Here is a 16,874-nt window from a genome sequence, read left to right on the forward strand (position 1 = left end):
TCTCCTGCCGGCCCACTGGCTGCACACCCGCGGCGGTCCTTCCTTCTCAGAACAGGGGCAGCGGGACTGCCAGGGGCCCTGGGGGAGCTGGGCCCGCGGAGGAGGCCGGAACAGCCTGCTGGGGACCCCGGGTCCACGTGGACTGCACCTCGCGCCCAGTTCCGAAGACACTCAGCCCGAAACAGCCTCCCCGCCTCGGCCCCCGGGCCCCCCACTCCGCTCCCCCTGTGGATGGTCCAGAAGCAGCAGTGGAGAACAGCCCAGCCCGACGGCCCCGCACAGTTGCCCCACGTCCGCTGGGGCCCAGGGCCTGCTCCCTCCTCCTCCCCGCAGCGCCGGCCCCTCTCCTGCATCGTCCTCACCCACCAGGGCACAGCCACCGCTCCTGGTTTTAACACGAGCCCCCCACCCATCTCACTTCCTTGTCTGCCCCGGTTCTGTCTCAACAGCAGGAAGTAGGGGGCGGGGAGGGGGGTTCTCCTCCCACGCTCACTCGGAGCCCCTCCAGCCAGGTCTGGGTATTACCGCTTCTCCCAAGGAGCCCCACGACCAGACACAGCGAGATTCTCCGTCGCCCCCGAGCTGCTGGGCTCCTTGGCTGGGCCTCGCTCTTCCAACCACCAAGCATGGGGGGTGAGGGTGGGGGGCCCGGGCTGCACCTGGGACCCCTGGAGGCAGCCCCCATGGCCTTGCCCTCCAAGCCCAGCCCGCCAGTGGCTGCCCTGGACTGTCCAGTGGGCAGCATGGCTGGGAGCGGCTCCCCTGTGGGGGTCCATGTTGCAACAGGAGCCTCCCATTCCAGTGGCTCTTATGCCAGGCCTGGGCAGCTCCTCCCCAACCTGACCATCTCAGCCTTGGCCACCCCCAGCCCTCCACAGGGATGCTGGCTGCTCGGAGGGGCACCGAAATCCAGGCGAGGCAAGTCGGTTCCACCAGTCGAGATACTAAACACCTTGCTTGAGCAACATCAAGCAGATACTTGGTCATTGAACAAAAAAATCACGGCGGTTAAGCCTCGGCACACCTCATCTACTGTTTGTCAGACCGTTTGTTTCCCTGGCCCGTTGCCAGCTCAAGGGCCAGGCCACTGCCTGTAACTGCGTGATGGCCTTGGTGGGCACACGCGTCCACCTGTGCTTGTCACCTGCCCCCACCAGGCCCTGACCAGGCTGGGGCCCAGGGCCTCCGCAGGGGTGTTTCCTAGGCCACCAGGGAGGAGCAAGGGGCAAACTCCCCCTCCAAGCAGCACCTGCTGGGGCGTCATGCCATCACAGTTTAAGGACGGTCCTGTGTGCGGCTTCAAGCCCTGGGCAGTTGCTTCCCACCCGCCCCCGAGGTGACGAGTATGTGGGGCTGGAGGGGCCCCTGTGAGTGGCTGGGGAACAGGTGGGGGGCTGCCTCATTAGGGGCAAGGGTCCTGGCATCACGGGCCTCCCCACTCGCCCTCCTGCCTCCCCTGGGCTGGACGTGACCTCAGCAGGCACCTGAGCTATGGGCAGTGCCCAGGGGAGGTGGGGGAGCTGGGCGTGGCCCTCCCCCTTGCCCAGGCAGCGCCCACCAGAAGGCAGCCCCTGGCCGGAACCGGCAGCTGGGGTTTTCCTCAGGGCTGTGGGGGGAGTGATGGGGGGCCTATAGCTGCCCTATTGGATTTGGGGGTGCAGGAGCCCCATGCTTGGAGCTGCTTCTCTAGGGAGTGGGCCCACTGCAAGGCTGGGACCCCACATGCCAGGTCCAGAAGTGTGGGACTAGCACACACAGCGGCCTCTGCAGACAACAGCCCAGCACAAAAGGGGTCAGAGGACAGCTTTATTAGTGTGCAGCAGGCAGGGAGGGGCGCTGGTCCTGATGGCTGGGAGAGATGCACACGTGGCTGCCAGGCGCCCCTGCCAAGCCCCTCCCGGGGGCCGGGCTCAGGCGTGCAGGAAGCGGTTGAAGGCGTTGTAGGCCGACTCCAGGTCGAAGAGCATCTGACGCACCTGGGCATCGTCCAGCTCATCCGCGGCCGACATGCCGCTCAGCGTCTGCAGCCTGGGGCGCGGTGCGGGTCAGGGGTGCACAGGGCAGTGGGGCGGGCACTCTGGGCTGGGCACTCACCACTGGCTGACTGTCTGGCGGCCCTCAAAGTCGGGCGGCAGGTGGCTCATGCGGTGCATGATCTCCATCAGCTCCCGCAGGTCTGGCTGGATCTGCAGGCACCGGCGGCTGGGAAGGGACCCTCCACAGTGCCCCCCCACGCCCCTTCCCGGGCCTCGCCCTGCTGCCCATGGCCCGGCTCCCCCGCAAGGCAGGCACCTCGTCCATGGCGCGGATCTCCAGGCGCAGCTTGTCCATCACAGTGATGAAGAGCTGAGAGACAGGATGTGAATCCCCACCCGCCCTGCCAGGCTCGGGCTCTGGGTCGGGGAGTGGCAGGAAGGGGACACACACAAGCACCCCCCAACACGTGTGTGCCCCCATGCACACCCCACCCCCCACAAGCACATGTGCTCTCCCACCCTGCGTCCCACAGGGGGTTCCTGGGCTGGACGGCTCTAGCTCCAAGACCCTGCACCCTCTCCCCGGCCACGCTCATCCCCGTGCCCTCAGCTGTGGCCCGTCTTTCCACCAGGCCCCCTGCACCCGCTCTAGGGTTTGGTGAGGGGGAGGGCAGTGGGGGCTCCTCTGTAGAGCCGCATCTCCCCAGGACCCCACAGCCATTTGGCCAGGGAGCCCCACCGAGACGACGTCAGCGATGCAGCGGTTGAGATTGCCCTTGTCGTCCTTGATGGTGATGGGCCGGTCCTCCCTGATCCTCTCCATGGCCAGTGGGCAGTCCAGCTGGGGGCAGGGGACCCAGTGTCAGCCCTGAGCAGGTGGGGTACTCGCGTGGCGCCCCACCCTGCCTCCACGGGGCCAGAGCACTCACGCGGAACTTGCGGCAGAATTCATCAATGGAGCTGATCTCGGAGCCCTGGACCTGCCGGAAGGCGGCTTTGTACTGGACCAGGAGCCGGGAGCAGGCTGCTGTGTACCTGGGGAGGGGCCAGCCCACACACCTGCTCTCAGGAAGCCACGGGGCCTCCGAACCACCACCCCAGCCCCCCTGGTGTCTTCCACGTGACAGCTTGGGAGGAAAGCCAGGTGGACAGACTGCAAAGTGGAGGCTGTCCTGACTGTGGGGATACACCCAGGGGCTGGGCAGAAGCCCGCCCCCAGCCCCCTGCCCGGCACCCTTCAGCAGGCCACAGTCAGGACCCCGTGGACGGGCCTGTTGGTCTCGGCACCCTGCTCGGCCCCACGCACCTAGCACGCGCCCCCTGGGGCAGCGGTAGTTCACCAGCGCCAGGGCCTGCCCGGCTGCTGGCAAGGGCTGACCTATGGCAGATCCCCAGCTTGGGTGTTGGCTCCTGACCTTCCCACCAGCCACAGACCCCGTAGGGGACATGCACTGGAGAAATGGCCTGGGCCGCCTGCTGAGGGAACTCACTCGTTGGGGGTGACGCAGTCCTTGATGTAGGCCTTCTCCAGGGCCTGCATCGTCTTCACCACAGCAAACAGCTCTGCCATGTTGTCGTACCTGGGGCACAGCTGCCCATCAGTGGGGGCGGCTGGAGCTGAGCGCGTCCTGCCCACCCCCGCAGAGGCTCTGTGGCAACTGTTTCATCAGCCTGACCCCACTGCCCTCCAGACCCCCGGGCTGGGGGTGCAGGGACGTGGCCAACAGGGACCCTGGACGCACTTTTCCCGCTCCCGGGCATTCTTGTACAGCTTCACCTCCTGTTGGAGAGAGCAGGGAGCACGTCAGGCCAGAACCCTGGCAGGGTGGGCTGGGGGCCCGGGTCTCACAGGTAGCACCCCACTCACCTCGTACAGCTCTGGTTTGGTCCCAGGGCCTACAACAGGGCAGAGGTAGTGAGTCATCCAGAAAGGCTCCCAGGATGCATACGCCCCGCCCTGCCCCCAGACCCATTTCATTCCCCTTTCCGGAGGTGCTCCCATGCCTCCCCCTGCATGATGTCCCAAAGAGCTGTGTGGAGCTGCAGGACGGGGTTAGGGTCTCAATGCCCCCTCGGCCTGAGTGGGACGGTGCCACTCAGTGGTCGTCAGCCCCCTCTCCTGCCCACCTTGCTCACCCCACAAACAAGACCTCACATGCATCATGACCCAGGTACATCTGGGTGGGCCCATGGCCCCGAGGTTCCACCACATCCAGCCAAAGGCTCTGTCCTCTGTGCCCGGCAGGGCTGAACCACCCCCCGAGGCCACACGAGAAGCCTACCCCACCTGCCAGCCTCTGCAGCCGGGACAGGCAGCTCGGGCCCTTTGGGTCCCTGGGCCGTCTTGGGACACACTCACCTCCCAGGCCTGGAGTGGCTGGGACCCCGTGAAACATCCTGGGGCTCAGGCAGCAGCGACAGGAAGACCTGCAGGGAGAGCCACCGCCCACCCACCGTGACTCCCAGCAGGGACCAGCCCCCCAGAGGGTGTTGGGAGGAAAGAGGCCCAGGCTGAAACGTGACAGGGGCAGGGGCCAGTGAGCAGGGTAGGCAGGTCGGGGATGCTCAGGGGACTGAAACAGACTCCAGATGGGGAGAGTGAAGAGGAGCTGGTGAAGGGCCGAGCAGACCCCTGAGGAGCATCAGCAAGGATGGCAGCTGGGCAGTGGGGGGAGGGAGCAAAGGAGGACAGCAGGGATGCAGGGGCGGGCACCCCTCCTGAGGAAAGCATGCCACGAGGGGACAGGGGCGCACGCAGCAAGCAGACGGGCGGCACAACCAGTGGCTAAGGCAGCACCAAGTGCGACGAGAAGATAATACAGTTTGGGGGAAGAATGCGTTGGTGTCACCCAGGGAGGCGGGGATGGGGGATGAGGTGGCCGGAGCAGCACACGGGACACGGGCCGTGAACTAGGAGTGAAATGGGAGGGACAAGCTGGGCTCGGGCTCCCCGAGTGCGGGCGCCTAGGAAACGAGGCCGGAGAGGCGGGCAGGGGTCAGAGCGCACAGGGGCCTGGGCTTTGTTTTGTTCTGAGGCAGCGACGGCCGGGGGCGCGAACTCCTTGAGGCTGCTCGGGTGGGGTGGCCCGAGGCGGCCGGCCTCCGAGGACAGCGCAGGAGCCCCGCGGGAGGAGTTGCGGCGTCATCCCGCAGGGCGGCCCCTCCGCGCGGGGGCCGGTGTCCGGCTGCCCCCGGCAAGCCTCGAGCGGGAACAGCACCGCCGAGGCCGCGCCGTCTGAGGGGCCTGGAGGCGGGGGGCAGCGCGGGCACCGGGGCAGCTTTTCCGATCCCGGCACAAGGCCGGGAGCCACGGCCCGCCCGCAGAGCGCTCCCGGGGAAGCCCGGGGCCCCGAGAGGAGCGGCGCCTCCCGCCCCCCGCGGCGAGTACCTGGGCGGCCCGAGCGGTCCCGAGACGGCGCCGGGGCGGGACGCTCGCCCCTCGCCGTCTGCGCCTGCGCGCGCTGGGAAACCGCGCCCCACTTCCGGCGCTGACTTGCACGCGCAGCCCGCATTTCCGGCCACGCCCCCAGCTATCTTGGCGGGAGCGGGCCCCGAGGTCCCCCTAGGGCGGTTTCCGGAGGAAGGGGCGTCTCAGCCCCCCACAGCCACTGACGTCCCCCAAGGAAGCACCGGGAGCCGAGGCAGGAGCGTGCGTTTATTGGCGGCTTCCAGGGGACACCGCAGGGCGCCCCGGCGGGGCCGGTGGGCGCGTCAGAGGCGCCTGAAGAAGAGCTTGGGGCCGCGGTCCAGCGTGCGCACGCGGGGGCCGGGCTGGCCGGGCAGCGCCCGCCGCAGGGCGCGCGGGTCCTCGGCAGAGAGGCGCCGGCTGCACAGCTGGAGCTCCTGCAGCTGCGCTGCGACCTGGTCCCAGAGGCCCTGGCCGAGCGGGCCCCGGACCCCGCAGCCTGCAGAGGGGGACACGAGCAGGCCTCAGGGCACGGCGGCCGGCACCCCCGAGCCGAGCTTTCTCTACCAACGTGGCCCTCGGGAAGGCACACTTCCGCTGGGGTCTGCAGGGCCCAGCCATGCTTTAGCAAGGCGAGTGCTCTCACATCGACCGGTGGCCTGCGAGGGGTCGGAGGTCAAGCAGAAGGGTGGCTGGCTCCCATAAGCACTGATTTTTCATCTCTGCCTCTGACCGCACCCTGCTCTCAAACACTGGCTGTGCCCCAGTCTCCTCACCCATAAGACGGACATAACATGGTTGCGCCTACAGCTGCAAATCAGGGGCCAAGCCTTGATCCTCACAGAGGCCAGGGGGCACTCAGCAGGCTCGGGACCCCTGGGAACATGGTGGGGTGTGCAGGCCCCAGGCCCCCATGGATAAGGGGTGCCTTCCTAGAGGAGCCAGCCTGGTCCAGGAAGGGGGCACAGCTAGAACCCAGAGGCTCCCAGCCCCTTGCCCCTAGAGATTTGACCCTAGAGAAAAGCTCTCCTGTCCCAGGCAGGCCCCAGCTGGGCTGTGAGGCAAGAGAACAAGACAGGTTCACCAAATTGCACATTCTGTGGGGTCAGCCTGGAAACAGTCTGATGGGGTCTGTGCCCTGGAGTGGACAGAGGGGCTGCAGGTGGAGTTGGAGCACCCGGAGGTGGGAGGGCACCTCTACTCTGGGCCTGAACTCCCTTTTCTTGCCTGGGGAAGGCATCCCCCGGTGTGGCCTGCTCTGAGGACCAGGCCGTGCGGGCCAGAGGCAGAGAGCCCTGCTCCCTGGAGGCCACCCTGCACCTCCTGCCCCATTTTAGGAGCTGACCCCTGCCCCCAAGGCCCACCGTGGTGTCTGGCTGGTGGAGTGACCACACCCAGCCCTCACCTGACAGGCCAAGGAAGCGGAGCCCCTGGGGCCGCTCCTGGAGGACAGACAGGAGCGCCTCGAGGCTGGCAGAGCTGATCTCAGGGTTGGCAGACAGGTCCAGTGAGACAAGGGAGGGGCAGAGAGGGAGGCACCTGAGAACGTCGTCGTGGGAAGCAGCACAGGGTCAGCTTCCGGGAGGGGAGCCTCAGCCACCACTCGGGAAAGCAGCTGCACAGGGGGGCCCGGGCAGACCTCAGCTCCGGGAGCTGCCGCTGGCACTGCCTAGGCCAGGACTGCATGGCTGGGGCCGTGTGCAGTTGGCAGCACGGTGGCTCCGCATGGGGGTGACAATGGACACACAAGGTGACCAGAAGGGACCTGCTCAGGGGACGTGCCTCAGAGCAAGGGCTGGGGCAGCCAGACCTCTGGGCACTGGCCGAGCCCAACTTCCCAGGGCTGCCCGGCCTTCGGGGGAGACCCTGCCCTCAGGATAGTGGGGAGCGGAGGCAGCCGTACCTGCCTAGAGCTCTCACGGCCTCGTCGCCCAGGTGGTTTCCAGACAGGGTCAGATGTGATAGGGCACAGCCTTCCTAGATACAAGTGGCAGGCCCCAGGTGGCCGGGGTCACTGTGGGGTCAGGGTCCAGGACTTGGAAGTCCCCTGCTTCCCAGAAGGAGCCTGGCTGCCCAAAAGCATGTCCCCTTCAACACCCCAGAGCCCAGACAGCTGTCTCCCAAGGAATGGCAGTCAGGGCCTGAGGCCAGCGGGCAGGGTCGGCCCTTCAGTCTGGAATTCAGAAGGAACTAGAAGGAAATGCTTCCCCCCGAGGGCAAGTCATGCTTCATACCGCATGACACAAAAGTCACGGGACCCCAGGAGCCCTGCGGATTCCTGCTGGGGGTGGGCCAGCAGCCCCGGGTCCCTGGCACCTTCCTGCAGCCAGGAGCCTACCCCCAGAACCTTGCTGGGCGGCCCCTCCCAGCTCGGGGACCCTCCCCTTCCCCCTTCTTTCATACCTTGGTCAAATACCTGACCAGTGGCTCTGCGAGGCCCGAGCCACTCTTCCTGGCTGCCACGGAGCCAAGCTCCAGGTGGAGGAGGGTGTGGGCGGGCAGGCTCTGCAGGGCCCGGGCCAGGGCCGGGGCGCCCAGGGCATTGTAGGACAGGGACAGCATCTGCAGGTGCTCAGCGTCTGTGCAGGGCATGGCCTCCATCAGCCCCCCAGAGTCCCGGGCAGAGACTCCTGCCCCATGGCCCTTGGTGGGGAAGCTGTGACCCCTGACTTTTGTGCAGAGGGAAGCAGGTTCAGACAGGCAGAGGTCCAGGATCCCCGGCCTGCCCCTCGCCAGCATTCCTGGGTTCCCTGCCTGCCCCTCACAGGAACAGTCCTGGGCTGCCTGAGGTGGTGCAGGTGCGTGTGTGGGGTGGGGGTCAGAGGGGGCTGCGTTCCGTCTGCCGCCCCACCCCGTGCTCACAGCCTGCTGAGCCCCTCTTCATTGCCCACGGACTCTGCAGGGCATCCTCCCCAGCCTCTCTGCAGCCAGGCAGGAAGCTACTAGAGAGCTGCGTAAGAGGGGGTCAGGGGCTCACCTCGGAAGGCACCGCCCAGGGCCGCCTGGTGGTTCAGGAAGAAGCTGGGGCTGAAGCCGCAGGCCTGGAGGCGCAGGGTGCTGAGTGAGGGGCAGGCTCGCAGGACAGAGGCCAGGGCCTGGCCACAGCTGTCCCCCAGCGGGTTCATGCTCAAGTCCAGCTCCTCCAGGTTCTGGGGGAGACATGGGCTAGGTGCTGAGCTCCTGGCAGTCGCTTGGGGCCAGCGCCTTCCTGGCACAGATCCTGCTCCCGAGTCGGACACCGGCTGCTCCTCCCGGCTGAGGGGGAATGCTCCAAGGCCACCCCAGCCCACTGGACCACTGCGCCGGGGCCCCTACCTGCAAGGCAACTTGGCCTGGGAGGCCGGAAGCAAGCTGGTGCAGGCCCTCGGGGCCCAGGTGGTTGGAGGAGAGGTCCAGGAGGGCCAGGCCAGGCATGGTGACCAGGGCGGCCCGCAGCTCGGCAGCACAGCCGTCCCCCAGCCGGTTCCCAGCCAGGCGCAGCTCCCGGAGCTCAGCGTGCAGCTTCAGGGCCCGCAGCAGGGGAGTGAGCTGGGCTGGGCGCAGTGCCAGGCAGCAGGCACTGAACGAAGGGCCCGGGGCCTGGCGCTCCAAGGCCTGCAGCACCTGCTGCTGCTCCCCTGGAGGGTCAGGAGGTCACCGGGGCCTGCCCTCCTACCCAGGAACTTCATGGCAGCAAGTCAGTCAACTCCCCACAAATCCGCAGGCCAGGCCATAACCCTGCTATGCCACCCCAGCTTCTTCCAGAAGCTTCCCCAGAAGCTCTGAGGCTCCCCCCATCCTGCCTCCAGACAGAGCCTGTAAGCTCAGTGTGTCTTCGCTCAGCCCCCGTGCAGCAGTGCTAGCACAAGGTGCAGCGCCCATTGGGTACTGGGGTGGGCCTCCCAGCCCAGGGTCCATCTGATTGTGGTCAGACCTGGTGTGGGGCTCCTGAGACCTCTGAGGGGTTCCCCGCCCAGCCCCCGGCCCTCACCTTGCCCCAGGCTCTGGCAGGCCCTGCGGTAGCGGTCGGTCAGCGGGGGGAGGTCCCACGAGGCCACTTCGGCCAACACCTGGGGAGGAGGGTGCGTGAGCAGCGGGGGCCCGCGCAGCGGGGGGGCCCGGCTCCCGTGGCTTACCTCCTCATTGCTCTGCAGCACGTCGGCGATGGCATCCTGCGGGGCCAGCAGGGCGCCCTCCTTGTGCAGCGTGAGCTGCGGCAGCAGCCCGCAGGTCTGGAGGAAGCGCTGGGCGGCCTGCTGGGCCAGCCAGGCCACGGAGCGGGCCTCACTGCTGCGGGACGGGCGCACGCTGAGCCCAGCCCGCAGCTCCCTCGTCCAGCCCTCTCCTGTCGCCCGCCCTCTGGCCACTCGCACGGCCTCGGGTCAAAGTGGGCAGGGACCCTGCAATTGGTGTGCGGGGATGGCTGCCGCGGCATCTTACCTGTGCGGGACGGGGATGAGGAAGAGACTGTCCTGCACGCGGACTCGGACCCGGATGGGGGGGCCGGGGCCTGGGCCCTGCAGGGGGCAGGGCAGGTCAGGAGACAGCCCCCCACCCCCAGCGCCACCCCCACCCCAGTGGGCCTGCTCCAGGTCTCTCACTCACTGGGGGCTGGCGGGTCGCGGAGTTCTCACCAGGCCCCGAGGCCGTGGGGACACTTGGGCTCTCGGGGGGCTCGGTGGCTGAGCAGCTGGTCCTGCCTGCCACGACCTGTGCGCCCCCACCCTGGAGGCGGGTCAGTCGGCTCTGCCTGGTGCGGGCCTGGGGCCCCAGGCCCTCCCTGCCCGACCCCAGGGCCCTGTGTGGGCGGCTGGCTTTCTGGCGGCCGTGGATCAGGGGCATGTCGTCCTCCAGCCAGTCCCCGGCCAGGTACTCGTCTTCGGGGATGAGGGCTGCCCGGCAGGCGGGCGCTCCAACTCGGTCCTGAGGCCGGCTGGGCCCTGGGTCGTGGCTCTGGGCACCGCCTCGGGCAGTGGCCTCTCTGTCCCCGGCTGGATGAGGCGCCGGGCCTGCAGCCTGCTGCGCGGGGGCAGAAAGCCGCGGCCTCTTCTGGATGGGTCCCCGAGGGCCCACAGCAGCCTCCTCCTCTGAGCCGCTGCTGCTGGGGGGTGTGCCCCTGCCCCTCGGAGGCTTGGCCGCCACAGGCACTGTCTGCCCTGGGGAGGCCCCGGCCTGAGAGGCCTCCGGGGGCCTAGAGGTCCGAGAGGAAGGTCCCAGCTGGGGGCTCGAGGGAGGAGAGATCTCAGGGTCAAACAGGTGGTTACTCAGGAAGGTACTGGGAGCCTGGGGGCCCTGGGGAGCTGTAGCAGAGGAAAGAAGCCGCTGTGAGATGGGGCCCCGGAGCCACCCCTGCCACCTTCCCTGAAACGCCCTTGGAACCCGAGGACAGAAGGGATGGGGGCCTCGGGGCGGGCGCTCCCACTGCCCTGGCTGGCGGCGGCCGTCCGCAGCAGCCTCTCCATGGCCCCGGCCTTCTCCCGCGTTTCCTCGTCCAGATCCTCGTTGTACAGCGTCACCCACTGCTGCAGCGTCTCCAGAGGGCTGTGACCCTGCACGGCCTGGAGCTGAGCGGAGCTCTGCAGGAGCCCCTGCCAGCCCAGCCTGCCCCCACCTGCCCGGCCCCCACCCCGGCTCACCTTGCTGGTTCGGAGCGTGGCTGACGCCCCCCGCTCAAGGAGCAGCTCGGCCACCTCGAAGTGGCCACAGGTGAGGGCGTCATGCAGCGGGGTGAGCCCCTCGCAGCCTGGGCCACCTGGGTCATCCACTGCAGCCCCGTGGTCCAGCAGGCAGCGGACAATCTCTGTGGCCAGAGGGACGTGAGTCCCAAGCGCCCTGATGCCTCACCCTGGCACCCCAGCCCTCGGGGGCGTCTTGTCTCACTCACCCAGATGCCCGTGGTTGCAGGCCTCGTGCAGCGGCGTCCAGCCGCAGTAGTCCCGGGGGCTCAGGGGGTGGCCCTGTCACCGACACAGCAGAGGCCGGGGATGCGGGCTGGGGTCAGGGGCTGGGCCCGGGGGTGCAGCTTTCCCTGGCCGGCCCCAGGGTGTCACTTAGAGCCCAGAAGGGCCCCACGGGTCTCCGTCTGGGCCCAGCCCACCCCTCTGCTCCCCGCCCCCCACACAAGGCAAGGGTCCTGGGTGAGAGATCCCCCCAGCAGCCACCCCCACCTCCCCACAGGGGAGCCTACTGTCCCTAAGGGCTCAAGGCCAGGCGGGGAGCCGGTGGGCTGGAGGGGCCAGGGCCCTGCCCTTGGCTGGCGGAGCTGCGCCCTGATGCTGAGCCATTGCAGTTGCTTGCAACAGGCCCTGCCTCGGGGACAGGGGAGCTGAGCCTGGGATGGGGATGCGGCCCACCTGCCTCACGAGGCCCTGGACGCGGTGCAGCTGGCCCTCGATGCAGGCGCGGTGCAGCAGCGTCTCCCCCATGTCATTCCGCCGGTTCCACTGTGACCACAGCAACCGTGAGGAGGGCGAGGGGCAGCGGGGCAGGCAGGGGGAGGCGGGGGGCACAGGCCCTCACCTTGTCCACCTTCCGCCGGCCCGGGCGGCCTCGCAGCCCCTCCTCCTCCTCGTCCTCCAGCAGCCGGGCCGGACCTTCAGCCTCATCCTCTGGAACAGCGCGGGGACCCGTGGGCGAGGCTGGGACGTGCACCAGGGGTCCCCAGCCCTGGCTCTCCTGACCACTGGGATGGAGCCGCCTGCACCTGCACCCCAGTCAGGGGCTTCCACTGGGTGCGGTGCTACCCCACCGGGGTCCAGGACACCTCACCTGGGGGCTCCGGACAGGCCTCTAGTTCAAAAGTGAACCCGCGGCCTTTCCCTGGACCCGCAGCTCTCTCCAACCTGCTCTCAGGGACACTCAACGGCCCTGGACCCTCCCCACCACCCCATGCCCCCTGCACAGTCACTCCAGCCTCCCGGAGAAATGCCCACGGGGGCTCTTGAGGGTTTTCAGGAATGTGCCAAACTTCATTGAGCAGCACTCAGCCTTCCCGACAGGCCCCTGCGTGGCCTGGACGTCTGTCTGGCCTCCCTCTCTGCTGGGCCCACACCCACCCTCCTCCTGGAAACCACTAGGCCTCCATGCAGGGAGCTGTTCACCCCCGGCCTCCTGTCGCCAGCTGTGGGCATTGCCCAGGGCCTCACCACTCTCCGAGAGCTCCACCTCGCTGACCTCGAGGCCCTCACTGTCCTCCAGGCCCTCGCTGTCCTCTCCGTCCTCCCCATCCTTGTCCAAGCTCAGCCCCTGCAGCCTGGCCTCGGTGCCCGGGGCCTCCTGGGGCTGCAGCCTCAGCTGCACGGTGTGGAGATGCTGCAAGACTCGCTTCTGCGGAGGGGAGGGGGGTGTGGAGATCCAGGGCCGCCCCGAGGGCACCGCCCCGAGGGCACAAGGAGGGCAGGTGGGCTGTGAGGGCAGCTGGGTGGGGCAGGGTCCCACACCTGTAGCTGGGGCCGCCGGGCCTGCTGGGCACAGCCGAGAGCCTTCTGGAAGCAGGGCACCAAGAGCTCGTAGCCATCCCCAGCCTCCTCTCGGGACAGCGCGATGTTGAGCCAGGTCTTTGCCTCCTGGGGCAGGAGGAAGGGGAGGTGCCTGGGCCATGCTGCCCACAGCATCCAGCTGGCCCCGGTCCAGCTTGCCCGCTGCCCATGGGAGGTGCTAAGGCCTGTCGTGGCACCGAGTCCTGGGCAAGGCACTGGGGGGGACAGATCCCGCTCACCTCCAAAGGGTTGCCATGGCGCAGCCTCAGCTCCTGCTCATAGTGGTGCACAGCCTGGTGGTGGTCCTTCATGTCCCCCAAGGTGGTGGCCAGGGACACATGGATGACAGCCAGCTCGGGCCCTGGCCTGTCCAGCCGCTCTGCGAAATGCAGCTGGGGAGCAGCGCAGGGCAGCTGGACTGCCAGCCTGGGGGCCTGCTCCTCGCCGGCCGGTCACCCCGAGACCACCTCCTCCCCAACTTGTGAGCACCACCCCCCACTGAGGCGCGCACCTGCTTCCGGTAGGCCTCGACCGCCTTGGGGAAGTCGCCCGCCTTGGAGAACAGGTCCCCCAGCTGTTCGCAGATGCCCATGGCGCCCTGGGGGTCCCCAGCCTCAGCCTCATCCAGCCGCTGCTGTAGCTGCACCACCTTCAGCACTGCGGGGAGAGCTCCATGAGAGGCCCCCCAGGCCGTAAGAACAGGGGAAGTTAAGCTCAGGACAGTGCCTGGCTCGCAGCCAGCGGAAGGGTTGCTACTGCTGAGGATCGTCGTGTCACCAGGGCTAGCACTTGGGGCGTGGGGGTACAGGGTCATCCCCAGCTGGTCAGCGAAGAGCCTCACACATACATGTCCAGCCAGGGCGACATGCGGTGCTGTGGGCTGACGCCCAGGGCTCACCGTACTTCAGGCTCCTGCAGACCAGCTCTCTCTGTGACGGCTTCTGGGAGCCGAGCCTATAGGCCTTCTTCAGGGCTCGTTTGGCAGCCAGAAAATCCCCCAAGTCTTGGAGGACCTGGGGCGAGAGGGAAGGCGAGGCTCACATCCTCCCCGAAACCTGACCCCCTGGCGGCTCTGGGGGCTGCACCTGGGGCCGGGGCTGCCTGTGCACCTGCGCGATGGCCACGCAGCACTCGCTCTCCAGGAACCTCCTCCTCATGGTGTGCGCACACTCCCGGGCCCCCTCCAGACAGCGCATGGCCTTGGCAGGCTGGCCGCCGCGCCAGTGGATGGTGCCCAGGTTGTAGCGGGCGCGGAACAGGTCCTCGTAGAGGTGGTTCTGCCTGTGGACGGCGTTGCAGAGGCCTTCAGAGTGTGCACAGCGGCGGAGACCAGGCTCCCCAAGCATGTGAGGTGCCGCCAACACGCAGCAGACATCCGACAAATCCTAGCTGTGGGCAGCACATGGGACTCCAGCCCCCCCAGGTCTTGGGGCGTCCTGCCCCACCGTGCGTGGAGCTCAGAGAAGCTGGGCCCCACTGTGGACGGGCAGTCGGTGGGCATGGGGTCAGGGAGGCCCAGCCAGCTGCCCTCACAGTGGGGTCCTGAGAGTGGGGGCCGCTGCCTTACTCAGAGAGGAAGATGCTTTTCTTGAAGAAGTCGCTGCACAGGGCCGCCTGCTGCAAACTCTCGAAGGTGAGGCCCAGGTTGAGGTAGAGGCGAGTCCGCATCTCACTCAGCTCCCGCTGGGCCACAACCCCTGGAAGACACCCCCGCTTGGGGTCCCCAGCTTGGCCCTCAGCCCCCCCGCACACACACACACACTGTGAGATCGAGGAAAAGGGGGTCACAGGGGTACCCACCCTCCAGCTTCTCGTCCACAATGGCCAAGCTCGTCTTGAAGGCAGCCTGTGCCTGCAGCAAGGCGTCTCGCGACTGGCTGTGGTCGTAAATGTCCAGGTGGGTGCGGCCGACGGTGGCCCAAGCCCTCTGCAGCTCAATGTAATTGCACAGGGAACGGGCCAGCTCCAGATAGCAGTGCTGATGCTGAGGCACGGCAAGGACTGCCACTCACCAGGGGATCTGACCCGTCCCGGGGAGAGCCCCCACTTCCCCAAAACTCTCACCCTCCCTACCCCCATGCTGGCTCCAGCCGGGGTGGCAGCTGCCAACCCGCCAGCCAGCCAACATGGTCACAGGGGGCAGGGGACAGCATTAGTTGTCCAGGCATCAGGAGTCAGCGGGGTGCTGTAGCCCTGTCCCCAGCAGCTGGGCCCGGGAGGGCCCTGTGGTCAGTGGGTCCTGACCCTGCCCCAGCCCCCACCCTCCCTGGGTCCCTGAAGCCAGCTCTATTAGTACATTCAGCGATGGCTTCTGGGGTCAGGGAACCTGTTTCAGTGGGGTGCTGCCCCGAGGTAGGCTGCGTCTTTGGCACATCTTTCCGTCCAGCCCGAGGGTGCCCACCCCAGGAACCATGCAGGGGCAGTGCAGATGGGTCCAACCCTGTGGCTGCTGCTCTGCCCACATCTCCAGCCCCCGACCTTCAGGGCGGCTGCGTAGTCCTCCATCTCTGCCAGCCGCTCCCCAATCTTGCGGTGGGCCACGGCGCAGCCCAGGGGGTCGTCGGCACTCTCCAGAAGCTGCAGCTCCTGCTGGTGCTCCTCCAGGGCCTCCGCATAGCGGCCTGCGTGGGCAGGGGCACAGAGCGGCCCTCAGGCTGCGGCCTGGGGCCCAGCTAGGAGTGCAGGGCACGCGGAGCCGTCAGCCCGCGCTGGAGCAGCCTCCCCTGCCCGGCCCCGCGCTCCACCCTCCCTAGACAGGGCCCAGGTGGGCGCTGCTCACCATGGCTGGCCAGGAGCTCGCCCAGCTGGTGGCACAGATCAGCCTCCTCCCGCAGCTGCCCGCTCCTCTGGGCCTTGGCCTTGGCCTTGTTCAGCTCTGCAGGGAAGGGGGAGGGCGCGGAGGGTGAGGCCCTGTCAGCGCTCCAGGCCGGGACAGCCACGGGGGTCTGGAGCGGGGTTCCGAGTCCGTTCGCCGGAGCTCTGGCTGGGACCCAAGGCTCCGCGATCCCGGCACTCCAGGCACCCCGAGGACTCACGGCGTAGCTCGCGCTCGAAGCTCATGCTGCAGCTGGGCCGCCGCCGCAGCCGCGGGGACAGGACTTCCCGCGCTCCAGAGGCCCCGCCCCCAGCCCCCGGGGCCCCCTCCCCCCCTCGGCGCGACGGCCCCGCCCTCAGCCCCGCGCGCAGGCCCAGTTCCGCCCTTCGGCCCCCGCTGACCCGCCCCTCAGACCCCGCGGCCCCGCCCCAGCCCCGCGCGCAAGTCCAGTCTCTACGCCTGGCGTCGACGACGAAGGCGGTCAGGCGAGCGCAGAGCAACCTGGGAAGTGCAGGCCTACCTGCCCCGAAGCATTCTGGGGGTTGTAGTCCCTCTGGCAGGGCCAGGAAGCAAAGGTGATGGCGGGCGTAGGGTAGTGGTTGCTTTTCCCAACTGTAAGGACCCTTTCGGGAGCTGAGTCCTCGGCACGGATCTGTGGGCTCTTGGGCCCAAGGAGTGCCTGGGGGTGTCTGCATTTCTCCCAGCGGGCGGCGGGAACGCAGCCTTGGAATGCGAGTCTTCAGCCGCAGTCCCATCGCTGCCCCCGGCCTCGGGGCTCTCAGCCCAGTCAACCCCGGAGTCCACTTTCCCCTTTTAGAACGGATAGTCGGTATGGCTGCTCTCTCCTATTGAAATTAGCAGAAAACCGACCTACCCGTAACCTTTAAAACAGAATAAAATACCCTAATCTGACGGGTAACAAGTGTGGCTTATGAATGAATGGTGCTTCCTCTTGCACAGAATGGGGGACAGCCCCACGGGCAGACGGACACTGCTGGGTGGGATGCGGGACTCAAGCCCTGCTGCTGTTGCGGGGAGGGGCAGGTGTTTTCCTGAATGAACAGAGCAAAGGGCTCTCAGGGTGCCCCCCACTCACGTTACCGGCAAATCCAGCACCCCTGTGCTGAAACACAAACCTGCTTTGTTTAGAGGTGAAGGGTGTTAGGGACTGGGTCAGAGACAGGGAATCAGACCGCCACCTGCCCGAGGGCCTGCAGGAG

The 16,874-nt window shown here is 67.8% G+C and overlaps 2 protein-coding genes across 7 annotated transcripts; both read right to left on the minus strand.

Annotated features, from left to right (window-relative positions):
* Positions 1 to 1,792: 1,792 nt before the first annotated feature.
* On the minus strand, positions 1,793 to 5,451 carry VPS28 (VPS28 subunit of ESCRT-I). The gene is made up of 10 exons (XM_037802703.1): positions 5,365 to 5,451; positions 4,336 to 4,403; positions 3,844 to 3,872; positions 3,719 to 3,756; positions 3,467 to 3,556; positions 2,906 to 3,011; positions 2,716 to 2,817; positions 2,293 to 2,346; positions 2,095 to 2,186; positions 1,793 to 2,028 (listed from the first exon to the last, which is right to left on the minus strand). The coding sequence occupies exons 2-10, from the start codon at positions 4,370 to 4,372 to the stop codon at positions 1,911 to 1,913; spliced, it is 666 nt and encodes a 221-aa protein (XP_037658631.1). The 5' UTR covers positions 4,373 to 4,403; positions 5,365 to 5,451; the 3' UTR covers positions 1,793 to 1,910.
* A 160-nt stretch (positions 5,452 to 5,611) lies between these two features.
* On the minus strand, positions 5,612 to 15,959 carry TONSL (tonsoku like, DNA repair protein). Of its 6 annotated transcripts, none has more exons than XM_037802701.1 (26): positions 15,875 to 15,959; positions 15,619 to 15,714; positions 15,318 to 15,460; positions 14,640 to 14,823; positions 14,407 to 14,536; positions 13,949 to 14,120; positions 13,738 to 13,852; positions 13,351 to 13,496; positions 13,079 to 13,231; positions 12,801 to 12,926; positions 12,507 to 12,687; positions 11,881 to 11,969; positions 11,715 to 11,804; positions 11,246 to 11,318; positions 10,998 to 11,161; positions 10,787 to 10,910; positions 9,967 to 10,661; positions 9,802 to 9,878; positions 9,498 to 9,648; positions 9,353 to 9,431; positions 8,698 to 8,999; positions 8,360 to 8,531; positions 7,786 to 7,961; positions 7,286 to 7,359; positions 6,788 to 6,921; positions 5,612 to 5,881 (listed from the first exon to the last, which is right to left on the minus strand). In XM_037802701.1, exons 1-26 carry the CDS (start codon positions 15,897 to 15,899, stop codon positions 5,688 to 5,690), a joined length of 4,065 nt encoding a protein of 1,354 aa, XP_037658629.1. In that variant the 5' UTR covers positions 15,900 to 15,959; the 3' UTR covers positions 5,612 to 5,687. The 6 variants fall into 6 exon arrangements, with proteins under 6 accessions (XP_037658629.1, XP_037658628.1, XP_037658626.1 ...); XM_037802700.1 differs by having other exon boundaries at positions 9,498 to 9,651; XM_037802698.1 differs by having other exon boundaries at positions 9,353 to 9,648.
* Positions 15,960 to 16,874: the final 915 nt, after the last annotated feature.

Source organism: Choloepus didactylus, chromosome 14 (genome assembly GCF_015220235.1).
Source record: "Choloepus didactylus isolate mChoDid1 chromosome 14, mChoDid1.pri, whole genome shotgun sequence".
NCBI lineage: Eukaryota > Metazoa > Chordata > Mammalia > Pilosa > Megalonychidae > Choloepus > Choloepus didactylus.

Bases quoted from the DNA above. Each gene is read 5' to 3' on its own strand.
- VPS28 (XM_037802703.1), bottom strand. From the start codon at position 4,372: ATGTTTCACGGGGTCCCAGCCACTCCAGGCCTGGGAG. The intron at 3,873-4,335 runs GTGAGTGTGTCC...GCCCTGTTGTAG, and splicing joins AGCCACTCCAGGCCTGGGAG to GCCCTGGGACCAAACCAGAG. The intron at 2,029-2,094 runs GTGAGTGCCCAG...ACCGCGCCCCAG, and splicing joins CGCCAGACAGTCAGCCAGTG to GCTGCAGACGCTGAGCGGCA.
- TONSL (XM_037802697.1), bottom strand. From the start codon at position 15,899: ATGAGCTTCGAGCGCGAGCTACGCC. The intron at 15,461-15,618 runs GTGAGCAGCGCC...CTGCCCACGCAG, and splicing joins CGAGCTCCTGGCCAGCCATG to GCCGCTATGCGGAGGCCCTG. The intron at 11,970-12,506 runs GTGAGGCCCTGG...GCGCTGTTCCAG, and splicing joins GGTGGAGCTCTCGGAGAGTG to AGGATGAGGCTGAAGGTCCG.